Genomic DNA, 17090 nt, shown 5'->3' on the forward strand with positions numbered 1-17090 from the left:
TGCATTGAATAGAGATATATCAATCATATTCGGAAATAAAAAATAAAAATCAAATCAAATCTTTAAAATAGGTATAATAGTTAACATTTATAAGTTTTTACCAACAAAATAATAAACCAGTGATAAAAGTATTAATTATTTTTAATTATTTAAATTATGTTGTTCTTATCTTTCCGTCTACGTGGATTCTCGTCTTATAAAAAGCATGAAAGAATATAATTTGTTATATCAAGATTTCCTTCAAATATCTAAAACAATGTCAAAATTTTCATCCTTTATCCTTATTTTTTTCTGTCTTTTTAGTTTAATATTTCTTTCACATGCTATAAACTATGGTTTTAGTGTCGAACTCATTCATCGTGATTCTTATAAATCACCACTCTACAATCCCACACAAACTGAATCCCAAAAAACCATCAATGCTTTACATCGTTCTATAAATCGTGCCAATTATATCACCAAAGAATTTTCTTTTACTAAGAACAAACTTAAGTCATCTTTAATCTATGATGATGGTGAATATCTAATGAGTTATTATGTTGGCACCCCACCATTTAAGGTCTATAGTACTTTGGATTCAGGTAGTAATTTAATTTGGATTCAATGTAAACCTTGTAATATATGTTACAACCAAACTACTCCAATTTTTAATCCTTCAAAATCTTTGAGTTATCAAAAAATTTCATGTTCTTCTAGTAGATGCAAATCTAAGGAAGAAGATATTTCTTGTTCTAATGATAGAGATTCTTGTGAATATACATTAGATTATGGTCGTGGATCAAAAACACAAGGAGATCTTATTTTAGAGACACTTACATTAGAGTCAACCTCCGGATCTATGGTATCATTTCCTAAAATTGTTATAGGATGTGGACACACTAATATTTTTCCAGATATTGGAAAAAGTTCAGGTGTAGTTGGCCTTGCAATCGGGCCTATGTCACTTATAAAACAATTAGGATCTTCCTTTAATGAAAGATTCTCATATTGTCTAATTGATTATAGAAATGTTAATATGTCTAGCAAACTCAATTTTGGAGATGCTGCTATTGTTTCTGGTAATAATGTTGTTTCAACTCCTATGGTCAAAATGACAGGAAACAATCAAACTGACTATTACTATCTAAATTTGAAAGCAGTTAGTGTCGGAAGTAAAAGAATAACCTACAGTGGGTTTAAAAATAAAGGAATAAATGCTTCTACACATAACATCTTACTTGACTCTGGTACAACTATAACTTTTGTTCCACGTCATTTTTACCATAGGTTAGAATCAGCCGTTAAAAAGATGGTTAAACTAGAGCGCTTTCATGATGATAGTGGTGAACTTCTTTGTTATAATACGACATCCAAACAACCCACATCCAAACAACCAATCTTTCCGGTAATTATTGCACATTTTAGTGGCGGAGATATTAAATTGGATTCTAGGGGCTATTTTAGAACTTTATCGGAAGGGATTGAATGTTTTTCTTTTTTCCCACATGAACGAGATTTAGGCATCTTTGGACACAATGTACAAATGAATTATTTGGTTGGTTATGATCTCAAAAAAAATATTGTCTCGTTCAAACCTACTGATTGTTCTAAATATTGAATGAGGATAAAGATTAATTACCTCATTTATTTGTTAAATTGATAATAAAATTTGTATTTTATTTTATGTCTCTTTAAGATCATCTCAAATTTTATTTTTAAAGATTTTATTTTGGATTTAGTAGCCTTTTAGTAAGGATTCTTTATAATATTGCATCCCACTTATGAAGTTCATATAAATAATACATTATATATCAAAAGTATGTCATAATACATCAATTTATCAATACATAAAAAAGAGAGGAGGAATAGACAACGAAAGATAAAAAACTAATAAACATTAAGCATCCTCTTCATGCCATCTTTGTTTTCCTTTACTTGTTACTTGATTACCAGTATGAAGAAATACACATGGGGGTAAGATAAATAATATCAATGGAGTTCTTGTTACATCTAGAAGTTCTTTCTGTGGCCAGCTGTCACATGTAACCTTCTACCACTATCTACGAAGACATCATAAAATATCTAAGATGCTAAACATATCAAAAGGAAGTCAGGGATGTAATCAAATCCATACACTATTGAGAAATGTTTTTAAAAATGGACTAGAGGTGGAAGTAATGAAACATTTGGTTTAAGGTTCAATTAATTCAACCGATTAAATCTACGATCGAATCATATCTTAAATAAATTAATACTATGATTATAAATTTCATAGATATATCACACAATCATATACTCACATCTTAATAAAATAAATATTTCAAAAATCTATTACAAACTTAATACAATAATATCAATATTACATATACTAGTACATCATAGATGTACACTTAATTTAAACTTTCATTTAAAAATAATTTGAATAAGTTAAAGAATTACAATAAAATTAATTAAACTAATTCAAACAAAAATTAAAATAATAGAACATAATAACTAGAATAAAATTCAAATAATTAAGAATGCCTAAATAAAATAAGATATAATTACAAAAAGTAACAATACAACATATATTTTTTTAATGAAAATACTAATTTATTCAAGAAGAAGCATGATTAGAATGATCTAACAAAGACAACATAATTAATTGCACAATAATAATCAAATTCAAGGTGAACGACGATCAATAACTCATAATTGACAATGGCAAACAATATTTACTTGAACGCAAATCAATATTGAGTTGATTGAAAGAAAAACAATAACGGAATGATAGAACTTAGAAGTTTGTATCACTCTAAAAAAATAAGGAATTTTTTTTTGTGACTGAAGAATGTTTTAAGTTTTGATATTGACATATTAAATGTTGTAAAGAAATAAATAAATAATGACCAATTTGATGCATTTATTTGAACCGAACGGTTTTATAAAACCCGCTCTGGTTCTTTGGTTCAAATTGTTTTGAACGGTTCATCTCGGTTTTTCTGGTTTTACTCCGGTTTTGACCCACTAGAGATTTTTAAAACTGACCGGACCAGATTCAGCTCTGGTTCCCAATCCAACTGGTGGAACCAGCGAGTTTGGTCTGAATTTTAAAATATTATAGAGACATAACGTGTTATCTCGTACACCTATATGAACCCACAGATCATAACCGCAATGGTTCCCACAATCCAAGTCTAGTTTATGGGAACATCAACATCTTATTACAAATCTGTGTGACTTTAGCTCTGCTTCCAGGTCATATAAACAGTATATGCAGTGAGATATGTCACTCCCTATATGTATTTAGTTTGTTATTTCTTCCTTTTTATTGGAAAAAAGTTTTACCCGTATAACAACTATACATGTACAACTAAGATTTCAATCTGAATCAATGTTCCTTAGTTAGGCTTCTAGCTATAAAATTACTTGAAGGATTAGGGATTTCATCCCCTTTATGATAAGTGAGGCTTTTAAGCTTGAAAATGTGAACTTTTTGATGCATAATAGAAGGAATTACGGGTGGCCCCTAATTTGACATTGTAGTTGTATTGCCTTCTGGTCTCCCCACCACTCGAGGAAAAGCGAATTATGGATGCCTATAAATTAGGTTACGATCGTAACTCTCCCAAGTGTGGGTTTTTTTGCATTTTCTTCCTCGTTGTTTGATTCGACTCAACGGGATGTGTGACTCGAATCACATATCCAAAATCTCAAAACTCAAGTTTTCGACGATGTTTTGAGATTCTACTTTTGACATGACTTGAAATAATATCAATTATGGTTCTTTTTCCAAAAAATCGAATAATTGACTTAAAGCATAATGTTTATACTCAAACACACACATTTTGAATTATGAAGCATAACTTCTCATAAGCCTCGTCTTTTTTATCTTTTTTATCATGGCTAATAACACTCACTAGGTATACTTCCACTCTATCAAGGGGATTGGTTTATAAGGGGACTCATTTGCATGTTTTTCAATTATGTCAAAACTGCATCAAAAGTCTTTCACAATAATACTTTTTAAAAGTATGTGCAATAAACTCAATAATTTCACCTCCTACTTCAAACGTGAGTTTTCTTGCTTAATATCTATGACTGTCCTAGTTGTCGCGAGTAAGGATCTTCCTAATAGGATCCAAATTTCAGTATCCTCTTGTATGTCCATTATGAAGAAATTCGTAGGAATGATAAGATGTGTATCTTTATTTGCATATCTTCCACATTTCCTAATGGGTACTTAACTAATCTATCTTCAAGCTGCAGAGATATTCTAAGGCCTAGTTTTTCATAGTATGACAAAGGAATCAAGCTCACACTCACCACTAAATCAAAAAAAGATTTCTCAAAACTCATTATGCCGATAAAAAAGGGAATTGGAAAACTCCCAGAATCTTTTGATTTTGGAGGATGCTTATTTTGGACTATAGCATTGCACTCTTTTGTTAACATTACAATTCAGGTATCTTTTAGTTTCCGCTTCTTTGATAGAATTTCCTCAAGGAATTATGCATAATATGACATTTAGGATATCACTTTAGTGAAAGGAATATTGATATACATCTTTTTCAAAACCTCAACAAACTTCCTAAAATGTTCTTCTATCTTGGCTTTTAGAATTCTTTGTGGAAACGGGTTAGGAGGATTATATGGTCATATGGTTTCTCTTTTTGTTCTTCCACAACCTCACTTGCAATTCGTGTTTTTTTCTCATTCTCCTTAATTTTCTCACTAGGTCCCTAAAATATATTTCCACTCCAAGTTGTTATAGGATTTATATGTCCTTTTGGATTTTGTTTAGGCTATCCTAGAAAGGATTTAGAAAGGACATTTGATGATGCTTGTTGCTGAGAAACTTGGGCGATTTGAGTGACAATATTTTATTATGGGTAGCTATGGAGTCTACTTTGGGTACTAGCTTATTCATAACTTCACTCATATGCAGAAGTTGGTTTTTGAATTCATTTTTCTGCTTGGTTTGACATATGATGAAATTTCCCATCATTACTTCCAGATTGGGCTTCACATGGATGTTTTAACCCATGTGTACTTGGAAACAATGAGGCCTAGTGTTCGATACAAACTGGGGAGAATTATTTTTATAAGAAAAATGGGGTTGATCTCTCCACCCTAGATCATAGTAGAGTATGGGTTCCCTCCCTGATTATCATTAAGATAATTAATACCTTCTTGGCTAGTTCCACAACGAGGATCATTTAGAATCAGCACCAGAATATCCATTAACTCAATAAACTTTAAAAGAAAGCGATACACACGCAGTAGAAGATATATGGGTGATTCTTAGATTTCCAATATTTTGATATAGGGCATATATCTTATCATTCATATGGTCAAAATGACTAACTTCGTAAAGTCCACCTTTCTGAGGGGCTTCTTTTGCAGTTATTTCACGGGCATTTCCCCACAAGTGGTGGTTTTTTTCCATGTCCTCAATAAGATTATATGCTATGTCGTTAGAGCAAATCATAAGGTAGACCATCATCCATATCAAGGACCATCCTTGTTGAATAAAGGAGACTATTGTAAAAGATGTGGACTATGAGCCATTTTTCAAGCTCATGAAATGAGAATAATCTCAGTAAATCCCTAAAACTCTCTCAAGTGTCAAATAGTGATTACCCCTCTTCCTTGCTAAAATTTGATGTCACACTTCTAATATGCGGAAAATATCGTTTTAGAAACACACCTTTTAGCTCACCCCAACTTGTGATGGAGTTTGCAAGAAGGAATTGTAGTTGAGCACGAGCTCTATCCGTAAAGAGAAGGGAAATAATCTAAGCTGAATAGCGGTGGGATTGATATTATTAGCTTTCAGCGTGCCATAAAATTTGACAAAGATATGAAGGTAGAGAAAAACAAGAAAGGGGGGTTTGAATTGTTTTCACAGATAATAAAAACTTTTGCAAATAAAACACACACAAAAAGGAAGGCTATCAACATTGAAGTTTATCCTGGTTCGCTTGAAACTCAAAGTTACTCCAGTCCACCCCGCCAAGGTGATTTCTCCTTTAACAAGGACTTAATCCACTAATCTTGAAAGATTACACTGAAAAACGTCTAAGAAAATAAAGATCTCTTATCCCTCTCAAGTTTACAGACTTCACAAGTCACTTGAGAAAATATTTAACAACTATTTGAAAGATACAATGAAGTGTTTAGTGCTTCTAGGTAAGCAATAGTTACACAATATAAGAACAAAAATATTTCACACTTAGGGAAACAACTCGTCTGGAAAAAAATTGAACAAGAATAAAAGATATCAGAACTTCGTTGCAGTATTCTCATGTATGCTTCATTGTCTTGTAAGAAGATGATCCAACCTTTATATAGAGATTTAATAAAGAGACCGTTAGTTAAGGCATTCATGGATATCTTGGCAATGATGGACTTTTAATGTCATTAATCTCTTTGTCCTTTCCATAGCAATTTTGGAGCGTGTTAAATCTCTTCCAAAAATAGATTCATACAAAAAACAGAAGGCTTCGTAGCTAAGTCTTTGTGATTGTCCTTGAGTCAGAGTACGCGGAGCTCAGATGTTCTTGTTTAGTGTGTATATCTTCAGATAGTGGCTGAAAGAAGATTGACTTCAGAATTTCTTGATGTCTTTCTGATAGTGATTTCTTCAGAGTGTAAAGTCATGAGATCCGTTGAGTGCACTGTTCAGATTCAGAGTGTCCGAGTCTTCTCTCCATCGGACTCTGTGTGCTTTCTTTTCTTCAGAGTCAGAACCTCTGATTAAATATATTCTAAGTTGTTATTCTATACTTACGTGATTGTCAGATGTATGTATATCTGATCCCTTTTCGATTAGAGTCCTACACATTTAGATAAATTTGTTAGGGTACCAATTTTTTTCATCCTTTGTTATCATCAAAACCTTAGAGATGAATTGTAGACACAAAATCTTGTTCTTACAATCTCTCCCTTTTTGATGATGACAAAAACCTAAGAATGATGATGAAACAATGATACTTCAACAAGGATTTAAAAAAGTTATCTCAGAGTCAGATGAGTGACGACTCCCCCTGAGATAGATCACGATAAATTTTAGATGTTCTTACCAGATCTCCTTGCGTAGTAGCCTGTTTTTAGATACTTTCTACAAAGCTTAGGATTTTCATATGATTTTAAATATGCGCAGTGCAGCAAGAGGCTTAGATATTATTTCATCATAGCTATTTTTATTCTCCCCCTTTTTGTCAGACTCAAAAAGACTTAGACAAAAGCATAGAGGCAAAAGATAATTCATATATGAAGAAGAGGTACAGATGAGTTGATAACAGAGAGAAAAACACTTAGACAATACATATCAAATAAGCAAGTAGAGGAAGCAAGAAACAAATCCTAAGTGCCTAAGGGTTCGGAGGCAGTGGCATCCTCTGAAGCAACTGAGTCAGTAAATTCTGAATGTTGGAGTTGACAGAGTCCTGTTGATCCAGTCTTGCTCTCACTATCTGCTGCTCCTTCTGTAGCTCTTCCAGAGTCTTCAATACGAGAGAAGAGAAATCAAAATGAGATTGCTCCCCCTGAGTCAGAGCGTCGTTCCTAGCCTTAGCAGCTTCTTCTGCAGCTATGCGTATTGCTTCTTCAGCATCAGCCTTTGCTTTGGCTTCAGCTTCAGCAGCAGCAGCCTCATCAGCGGCCTTCTCTGCATCTTCTCTTACTCTTAGTTCTTCCTCCAAGCGAGCCTTCTCTTTATATTCTCTTCTAGATCTCTCTTCTACCTCTCTGGCCAGACATGCCCGCAACCTCTCTCCAGCTTCTCTAATGAAGTCATTTCGGACTTGTTTAGAGAGGCCTTTCATCTTGAAAGCCTCAGAGGTCATCCATATGATCACTCTGTTCTAGTGAATCCTCACTACAGAGAGATCATCATTGATACCAAAGTTTTCAGATAATGATCTGATCTTCGCCACTGAAGACTTAACAAATAAGGTTACTGCTTCTTCCAGGGTGGGAAAGGTGGGTTCTAGTTCAGATCTTGGAGGTGTAGGTTCTGGTGGTGTGGGGATAGTTTCAGTGGGAGGTTCATAATGATGGGTAATGGGGTTTTCAGTGGGAGTTTTGATATTGTAGCGGGGTATTCGTTACCTTTATATTTATTGACTAAATCAAAAGTAAATCATACAATTCGAGTCGCCACCGCACTTCTATTTATCCAAAGGAAAGGTTAGAAAGCGAACAAAACCCAAGAAGTTTTATCAAATCAAAAACTAATAAAAATGTCAGAGATCTGGGTAAGGGGGTTGGTTATGCAATGGGAAGGTTTTAAGCACCCAAAACATCCTTAGTACTCTAAGGGAGCCCTTTTTACAAATGTTATAAGGTAGGTTGGTATTTGTGAAAATATTTGTGCAAACATGATTGGGGAGATGAGAGAAGAATATACAAGTTATTTACAATTTTGTGTTTGAATGGATAAACCCACTTCCTACGTACCATCTTAAAAAGGTAGGATCAAAACCTCGTAGTTCGGGGTAAAAATCTCAAAAGAAGTTGGTGAATTGATTGGTCAAAAGCCTTAAGGTCTTTTGTTATCAACGGGAGAAAACTCAACCTAGAACCATAAATCCACCATGTGAGGAGAGCTTCAACATGTTAGTGAGGGGTTAACCCTATAATAAGCATGGAAGACTTATAGTCCATCACTAAGGATGTAGGTGAGTATTATATCAACCTCTAGGATAACTCAAACCTAATAGATAATGTTTATGAAAAGCTTTAACACAAATGGTCATTGGAACCACAAAAACAATTGAGTGAGTTGTATTTAAAAATGAAAAGTATTCACAAAATAAGGTAAAAGTTGACTTAAGATTCAATTCAAAATAAGTGTTATGAAAAGAGTTTGAAAAATCAAAAGCATAGTGCTTAGGTTTCTAATTTTGAAGACAGTGTTAATGTTTGCACAAAAAGTTTGGCTTGGATTAGAGTGGATAGAAGAAGAGAAGGGCTAGGTCCTAAACATGCAAAGATGAGGGAAGAGAAATAAAACCACTTGGAGTTTCCTTCTTGAGATCATAAAGATGATCCAAGTTGCTCCATTCCTTTGGATTTAGCAAGCAATAAGCAAATAACTCAAGCAATCAAGCAAATATCAATCAAGCTCCTAGGAATCTTCCAATTGGCTCTTGTATCTCTTATCTTGAATGTCCATGACAATGGCTCTTCTAATTGGCTCAAGTTTTGGATCCCTATCACACAAGAACACACAAATAAAAAAGTTTCACAATGCAAATAAAGAATGGACAAGAGTTAGTTTAGAATTAGGGTCCTTTCAATGTTATCTTCAAGATTAAGCATTGTAAAGGCATGAGGCCTCGTTGCTCTTTGACAATTTTAGCATTCTAAAGGCATGAGGCCTAGTTGCTCTTCAAACTCCATTAGCATAGGTAAGGTCCTAAATCTAAGTCCTTTCTCCATTTGCATTGGGTTCACACAAACAAAACAAACACAAGGCAATAGTATATACACAATAATGTGCTCAAGTGAGCAAAAGGCAAATTGCATTAACATAAACATGAGCTCAAGTGATCAAAGGGAAAAGGGAAATGAATTAATGTGCAAGAAATTAATTTGCATTAAAGTAAATTGCAAGAATTAAATGCTTGAATTAAAAGTTAGTGATTAGTAGTTAGTATTAGCGTGCCATAAGGCAATTTAGCGCTATGTTAAGCAATCGTAAATGGACTAATGTAGTAGTCACACCTATCTGAGGCCGGTCAATAAAACTATGGGCAACAAACACAAGTTAGAGACCATGACTAGTAAGCCAAGCTCCTACAACTTGCCATGCCAAAAGAAAAGGAGAATGATCTTGTATGGATTTAAGTTTTTTACTTGACCAAGAAGCAACCTATCCTTAATGCAAAGCAATTCACTTGATCTTTGATCAAGATGAATTTGATTTGAATCAAGGAAGGTTAAGCCCCTCATATGTCAAGGCTAACCACCAATCTTTAACTCATTGATCAAAAAGAAAAAGAAGAAGAAGAAGAAGAAATGGAATGTACATAATTGAAATTTAAATGATATAACCAACACACATTGATCAACCATGAATGGAATCAACATCAATCAATAGTAAACAGAAGTGAGATGAAGCTTAGAAGTCAAGAAACAATAAAAATATTTTTGGTATTTTTTGGAATTAAAATAATACTTGAATTAAAATAAACAAATAAAGGTCAAACTTCAAATCCAATTCAAATCAACTTGGAAGAGTCCAATTGGATCATCATAAGTTAAACATTGTCAAACAAGGTTTGACAAAAAATTTCATCATTTTTTTGAAAACAGAAACTAATTTTAAACAATTAAAAATGAAGAAAGATAACATAATTGAACTAAAATCCCAAATAAATCTCAAATCAATTAAGAAATTAATGAGAATACTTTTCATAGATTCATCATCATTCAAAGATGTTAAGAAAATATTTTTGGCATTTTTGAATATTGGAAAGTTATTTAAATGAATTAAAAATAACCAGAAAAGAGAAAATTCACAAAAACTATTAAATGGAACCATAAAAAATATTAAAAATAATTTTTAGAAACTAGAATTTAATAGGAAAATTTTGCAACTGGTTCCATATTTTTATTATTAAAAATGAAGAAGTTATGAATTTTTAAAATAAAATGGAATTAAAGAAAATGAAATGAAAATTCAGAAAATAGGAAAAACAAGGAGCGTCTGATCTTGATTCATTAATTGACGTGGCGTATCAAGTGGCTACGAGATGCTCGCGCATGGTGTACTTGAGTCAACAACATCACACATGGCATTAAAATAAGTCAAAACAAAACACGACCAAGAATAGATCCAAGGGTCCAGATCCAAGGGCTAGCAACTCGTCCACGTGTGGACGGTGGTGGAAACCACCGTCTTCTCCGGCGAGACTCACAGTTTCAGCCAAATTTGCAGGTTTTCAAAACTTCATTAAAATGCACGATCCATACATCATTGGAAAGCTGGGGTGATGTACATCACCCCTGTACCATTGGTTTCCACTCAAGATCTCTATAGAGAGAGAAATCTGAGATGGAAATTTGTGGTGTTCAAATTGAACTTATTCAATTCATGAAATTAAAAGCTTAAATCAATTGCCTCTCGCATGAGGACTTTAGAGGTACCAAGCAATGCAAGAAATGATCAATATCCAAGGCGTTTCGAATGAAAACAGTTTGAACAACAACCTTTGAAGTGCAGTTTTCTAAGACTTGATCTACTCTAATTCTTTGATGCAGTGTGTTCTTGAGATAGCAAGGAAGCAAGGTTTAGGAATTGAAGTTCAACGATCAACCAATGAAGTTGAAAATTGAACTTGAAAATTGAAAGAAAAACTCAGAATTCCTTTTAATGGAGGTTGGGATTTCACTTCTGCAGCAGTTCAGGCGCCTTGAGGTTGGATTTTGAAGAGGAATGAAGCTTCTATTTATAGGCAAGGCTGATGCAAGCAAGGAGAAAACTCATGTGCATGTGAAGTTAGGCCCTCCATGCATGGGCCTGTATAGGTGCATGGGAAGCCCAAATGCAATGGCAAATGCAAGCTGAAGTCATATGGATCAGGTTTGGACGTGCAAATTTCATGGTACAAGCTTGTGCATGGAAATTCAACATGTTATGCATAATTGGAACCAAAACTTCTCCTCTTTGAAAATACCATTTACCAAATTGAAACATGGGAATGTGGGTAATGGTTGGAAAGGTCTTGACATGAGGAACAAATGTTATGATGAACAAAAATCCATTTGGAATTGGGAAAGTATTGAAAACTGATCATGAAGTTCAAGGTGCAAAACATGTGTATGAGAATTTTGCCAAAATGGACCAACTTCAAGCCCTTCTGTTTCAATTATGAAAGCCTCAAATGACAAAACATTAAACATCAAAGTTGTATATATGTTCAAGGCAATAAATTTGGACTTAAATTTTGCATCATTTGGATATTTGATGAGAATGTTATGGGCACTTGAAGTTGGACTTTTTCACATTTCAATGGCTTTGGTCCAAAGTGACCTACAATGTTTTGTATTATCACATGTGTTTAGTTTAGGATTATGAAATTTTGTACAACATAACAATTGAATTAAACATCTTAAAATTTTCAATGCATTTGGTCCCACCTCAAAATAATAAAAAATGAAGGAGTTAGGTCCTTGGGAAGTTGACCCAAAATTAGGGTTTCAATCAAAATGACCTATAATGTTTTGAAATGAATGATAACCTTCCAAGCTTTAAATCAATTTTTGATGAACATGAACATTGTTAATATGGTTCTTAAGAACATGTTTTATCTTGGGGTCATATTCATTTGACAAACACATCAAAAGTTAGGTCTCAGTGGATTTCAAAATAGTAAGATGAATTGACTGATCAACTTCTCAAGTACAATCTTCAAATCTTGATGAATTAATGATTGAGGGAACTCAAATAAGCTCAAATATTCATTAAATGATTAATGAAATAACTTCCCTTGATTTTATTTGATCATGGGTTGAGGTTGCTTCATGAGCAAGGCACAGTCAATGCACAGCTGAATTAGGGCTTCCTTGGGAAACAATCCTCAAGCCCTTTGGTTTATCTTGATCAAATGGGAAAATTGAGATACTTGGGGGAATGCATGATGATTGAGAGCTTTGTGAACCATTGTCATGCTTGCTTTCACTTCATCTGGCCATTCTTGAGTATATGGGCCTCCTAGGAGCCTTGGATCACATGATTGCTCAAGCTTCAAAACAAAACAAGTTAGTGACATATTTTTGCTTTTGGTTAGTAAACAAAATAAGAAAATCAAGAATATACAATTCAAGCATGCTTGGTGGTCTCAAACCAACTCACACAAGTCCCAACCCAAGGGTAAGGAACCAAGATGCTATGATCCTTGAGGCAAATGCAATATGCAATGTTATGATGCCATGAGGGATCTTAGGGTCAAAATTAGGGTCTTACAGATGCCCCTATTTAAGGTCATTTTGCTGGAGATATGAAGGTTAAAATCTTCGTCTCGACGAGGTAGAATGGGCTTAAATAATAACAAAGAGACGAATTTTGGTCCCTAAGAGACCTCATGATGCAAATGTATGTATGCAAAAGTTAATACTCTGTGGGGATATATGTCCACAAAGGATAAAAGAAATCGGGAGAAACTGAAAATCCATATGAGTAATACACTCATAAATGGGACAGAGACTCTGGTGATTTTACTGGGGAATACAGGGGATAAAATGCGTGAGCAGGTCACGACTTAAAGCTTACTGAGAGACACGAAGGGATTCCACGAAAATAAATCATTGGAAAGACTCGAGCTGACGCAAAGAGGCATGTATTGGGGAATATGCCAATACAACACAATATCCACAAAGGATACTTCGGATAAAAATCTGGACTTGGATGGGGAAAATCCGCTAAGGGACTCAGGCTGGGAACATCCATAAAGGATTCAGCTGAGGAAGAGGCAAATGAGGTATTACCGGTTACTGGGTAATAAGCTCAAAGAGACATGTGATCAAGACACCGGTATAAGGGTGAGAGAAAAACACGCTCGGGGAGAAAGAATATCTAAGACCGGTATAAGGGTGAGAGATATCAATCATCCGAAAACATCTGAGGAAAACCTAAAAAGGTAATTTTTAACTCAGGAAAACTCTGACACCACAGGGGACAAAAAGTCATAATAGGGAGCAGAAGGAAGGAACACCAGGGATACCGGTTACTGGGCATATAATAGGTGACCAACCAGGCGTGAATTGGGGAATATTTCTAAGACACTCATCATCCGAAAGGAGGGTTGAAACAACAAACTCGATTACAGGATGGGCATTCGATTCCATAAGGAAATACGAATCTTACTCAACTGGGGAAGAAAAAACTTTGACTGGAGAGCGCATGAGATACATTATCTATTACCGTCAGAACGTAGATAACATACTCGCATGGAAGATTATCCACAACTGGTTACTGGGTTAATAAAGGATATGTCGACCGAAAAGAAAGGACATCGGGATGCCGGTTATTGGGTATAAAATGATGACCAATCAAGGGGGGAGAAACAATCATTACCAACAAAAGGGTAAATGAAAGATGACTCGCTGGGGATAAATTGCTTCATTAGAGCAATCATCCAAGAGATATATCACCCGTTACTGGGTGGTATACTCCCAAAAAGAAGGAATATCAATACCAAATATTGGATAAAGATAACCAACAAAGAGGGGATTACATCTACCGGATACTGGGTAGAAAACTACAGAAGAGAGTAACCGTCATCGATCGAGGATTAACTCTACAAGGGGACAAAATGGGGTCTACAACTACCGGTTACTGGGTAGAAAACCACAAAAATAGGACTTACAACTACCGGTTACTGGATAGAAGGCCATAATATTCGCTGGGGATAGAATGAACAATTACTGTTTACTGAATAATTGATCACCTGAACCACAGGGAAGTGAAGAGGAAATAACAAGAGTAGTCAATCTAGGAACAAACTAGAGAGACACAATGAAACAAGACTCAACCCAATGAGGATACAAACTCAGGGGAGAAATTCCATCCCTATACATGTTTTTGGAGGAAACAGAAATAATAATCATCCACGAGGACATAGCTCAGTGGGGAATGTGGAAGAAAGGATAGACACTTTCTGCCTATGGGGCTGACTGTATGGAGAGACCAGACGCAAACATCTGCTTGGGGAAATACGTATCACCAAATAGCAGGAGATAACAAACAAAGATATATGGCAAAGAATGTAACATGAATATCTGAATGTTATGATTATGCATGTGTATGTGTGGTTTATATATGATTAATGCTGACAAACAAACATATCTAACACAAACAGGTCCAGACATCCGGTACTACATCTCAAGAGAGAAAGCCAGGCCCACTGGAGAAACATCCAATCTGGTGGGGGCAACAAATATCAGACAACCAATCACCGCTAAGGATCGAGCGAAGTCGCTGCCAGGGACAAAGATCACTGCTAGGGGAACAAGCAGGGTCACCGGGGATTAGAGACCGCTATTGGGAATAAGCAAGGGATCACAATCACCAAAGTTAGGGATCTTCCAATAGTACGTGGAGACAAGGATAAGATCAGACAGAGAATAAATCTACCAGGGATCTTATCAGAGGGTGATGTGGAATTCTGTGGGGGACAACCACCAAACAGAAGTACATCCAAACAAACATTCACTTCTAACCAAGGAAGGAAAGCCTCTTCTGCGGAGAAGGGAAACCAGTCACTCCACTGGGGAAGAAGACAACACATCCTCCTTAGAAGTTCCAACGCCAAATTAAAATCAGGTAAAGCCTTAGCTGGAGGGAACTAAACATGGATAAGATCCACCGTAGAAGTAACTCTATTGGGGAAAATCCAAAGGAAGATATGAAACTCTGTGGGGAAAAACCACCAAACCAAAGTTCCAATAACCATCACAATTCCTCATACTGCTGGCGAAACAATCTCTACCGAGGAGAAGAGAAAAACTGCTCCGCTGGGGATGGAAAATCAACATTTTCATCACCCGCTCTGCTAGGAGGAAAACTATCCGAGAAGGAGGAAATAACAACAATCAGGCTCCGACAAGCAACTCCAACTGGGTACAATTGCTAAACGATTGAACCAGGGATAACCTATAGGCGATCAGCTGGAGATAACCTGCTGGTGGCCAAACTGGGGAAGTCTAATGGGAGCAACCCTGCTGAGGATGAACAGGAGGCAAACCTGCTGGAGATCAATGTATGTGAATCCGCTGGGGGATAGGCTACAAACCATCTTGCTCATGAAGGGAGTTCCTGCTCACTCTGCAAGAGATTTCCAATCTGAATGAGGGAATACCAACTTCCTCGGAAAGATTAGCATATCAATTTATCAATCTATAAGGGATTTTAGGTCAATCCACACAAGGGATGACAACCATATAATTGATAACACAGATGCTAGATCTAGACTTACTGGGGAGCTAGAAGATTAAAACCAAACTCCAGACTCTCTAGGGAATCTGGGTGGTATGTCACCTTCTTCTGCACTCGCTGAAGAGACAACCTGAAAGATGATGAAGAGGATAACAGATGTGCTAGGAATATGAACAAATGTCTTACCCTTTTGGAGATCATACTATACTTGGGAGAGCACTGAAGACGTTTCAATTATCCTTTGAGTCATTGTGAATGTTCACTTTGTTTAAAAACAATTTTATAAAAACTTTATTTATTTAAAACAATGATATTTATCAATTAAAACATGCAAACATTTGTAGAACAGAAACAAATAAGAGTGGAAAGAATTGGATAAATGATCAATTTTTTTTTATGGAATGGTAGTCTGCAAATGGCAAGACTCCATGGATCTTTACAAATTTGAAATTAGTGATATATATTGGAAAAAGGCTACATTGAACATAATGACCATTTCTCCACCAACCCTGAATCCAATGTATTTGAAGCTTCAATTGACGATGACTGAGCGAGAATCTTTGACAGATGACAGTTGTAGGACAAAGCGTTGTCAAGATGCAGTTACTTGCCAAATCCCTAATTTTTGGCTAGATTGCCCCAGGGTGAGGTACTCAATCTAGCGGGATATATATATATATATATATATATATTCATTTTTTTCATGTCTCTAACTTTTGCCTGGATCGCCCTTTCGGGTTTTCAATCCACCGAGACGCTCATTTTTGCCTAACCTGCCCTTTCGGGTTTTCAACTTAGCGAGCTATTCTATTTTTATTTTAGGCGAAGTATTTCTTGACTGCATCTGAATTCACTGGACGAGTGAAATCCTCCCCATCCATAGTTGTAAGTATCAAAGCACCGCCTGAAAAGGCTCTCTTAACAACATATGGACCTCCATAGTTTGGAGTCCACTTTCCCCTGGAATCGGGTGTGAAAGACAAGACTTTCTTGAGTACAAGGTCACCTTCTCGAAACACACGAGGCTTGACCTTCTTATCAAAGGCTTTCTTCATCCTTTGCTGATATAACTGACCATGATACATGGCAGTCAATCTCTTCTCTTCAATCAAATTCAGTTGGTCATAACGACTCTGAACCCATTCAGCCTCAGTCAACTTGGCTTCCATCAAGACTCTCATTGATG

At 35.5% G+C, this 17090-nt stretch overlaps 2 protein-coding genes across 2 annotated transcripts; one reads left to right on the plus strand and one right to left on the minus strand.

Annotated features, from left to right (window-relative positions):
• Nucleotides 1-247: 247 nt before the first annotated feature.
• LOC127083678 (aspartic proteinase CDR1-like) lies at nucleotides 248-1647 on the plus strand. The gene has a single exon (XM_051024013.1). It carries the CDS (start codon nucleotides 257-259, stop codon nucleotides 1595-1597), a length of 1341 nt encoding a protein of 446 aa, XP_050879970.1. The 5' UTR covers nucleotides 248-256; the 3' UTR covers nucleotides 1598-1647.
• A 5687-nt stretch (nucleotides 1648-7334) lies between these two features.
• LOC127082668 (uncharacterized) lies at nucleotides 7335-7787 on the minus strand. The gene has a single exon (XM_051022895.1). It carries the CDS (start codon nucleotides 7785-7787, stop codon nucleotides 7335-7337), a length of 453 nt encoding a protein of 150 aa, XP_050878852.1.
• Nucleotides 7788-17090: the final 9303 nt, after the last annotated feature.

This window comes from Lathyrus oleraceus, chromosome 5 (assembly GCF_024323335.1).
Source record: "Lathyrus oleraceus cultivar Zhongwan6 chromosome 5, CAAS_Psat_ZW6_1.0, whole genome shotgun sequence".
Classification (NCBI taxonomy): Eukaryota; Viridiplantae; Streptophyta; class Magnoliopsida; order Fabales; family Fabaceae; genus Lathyrus; species Lathyrus oleraceus.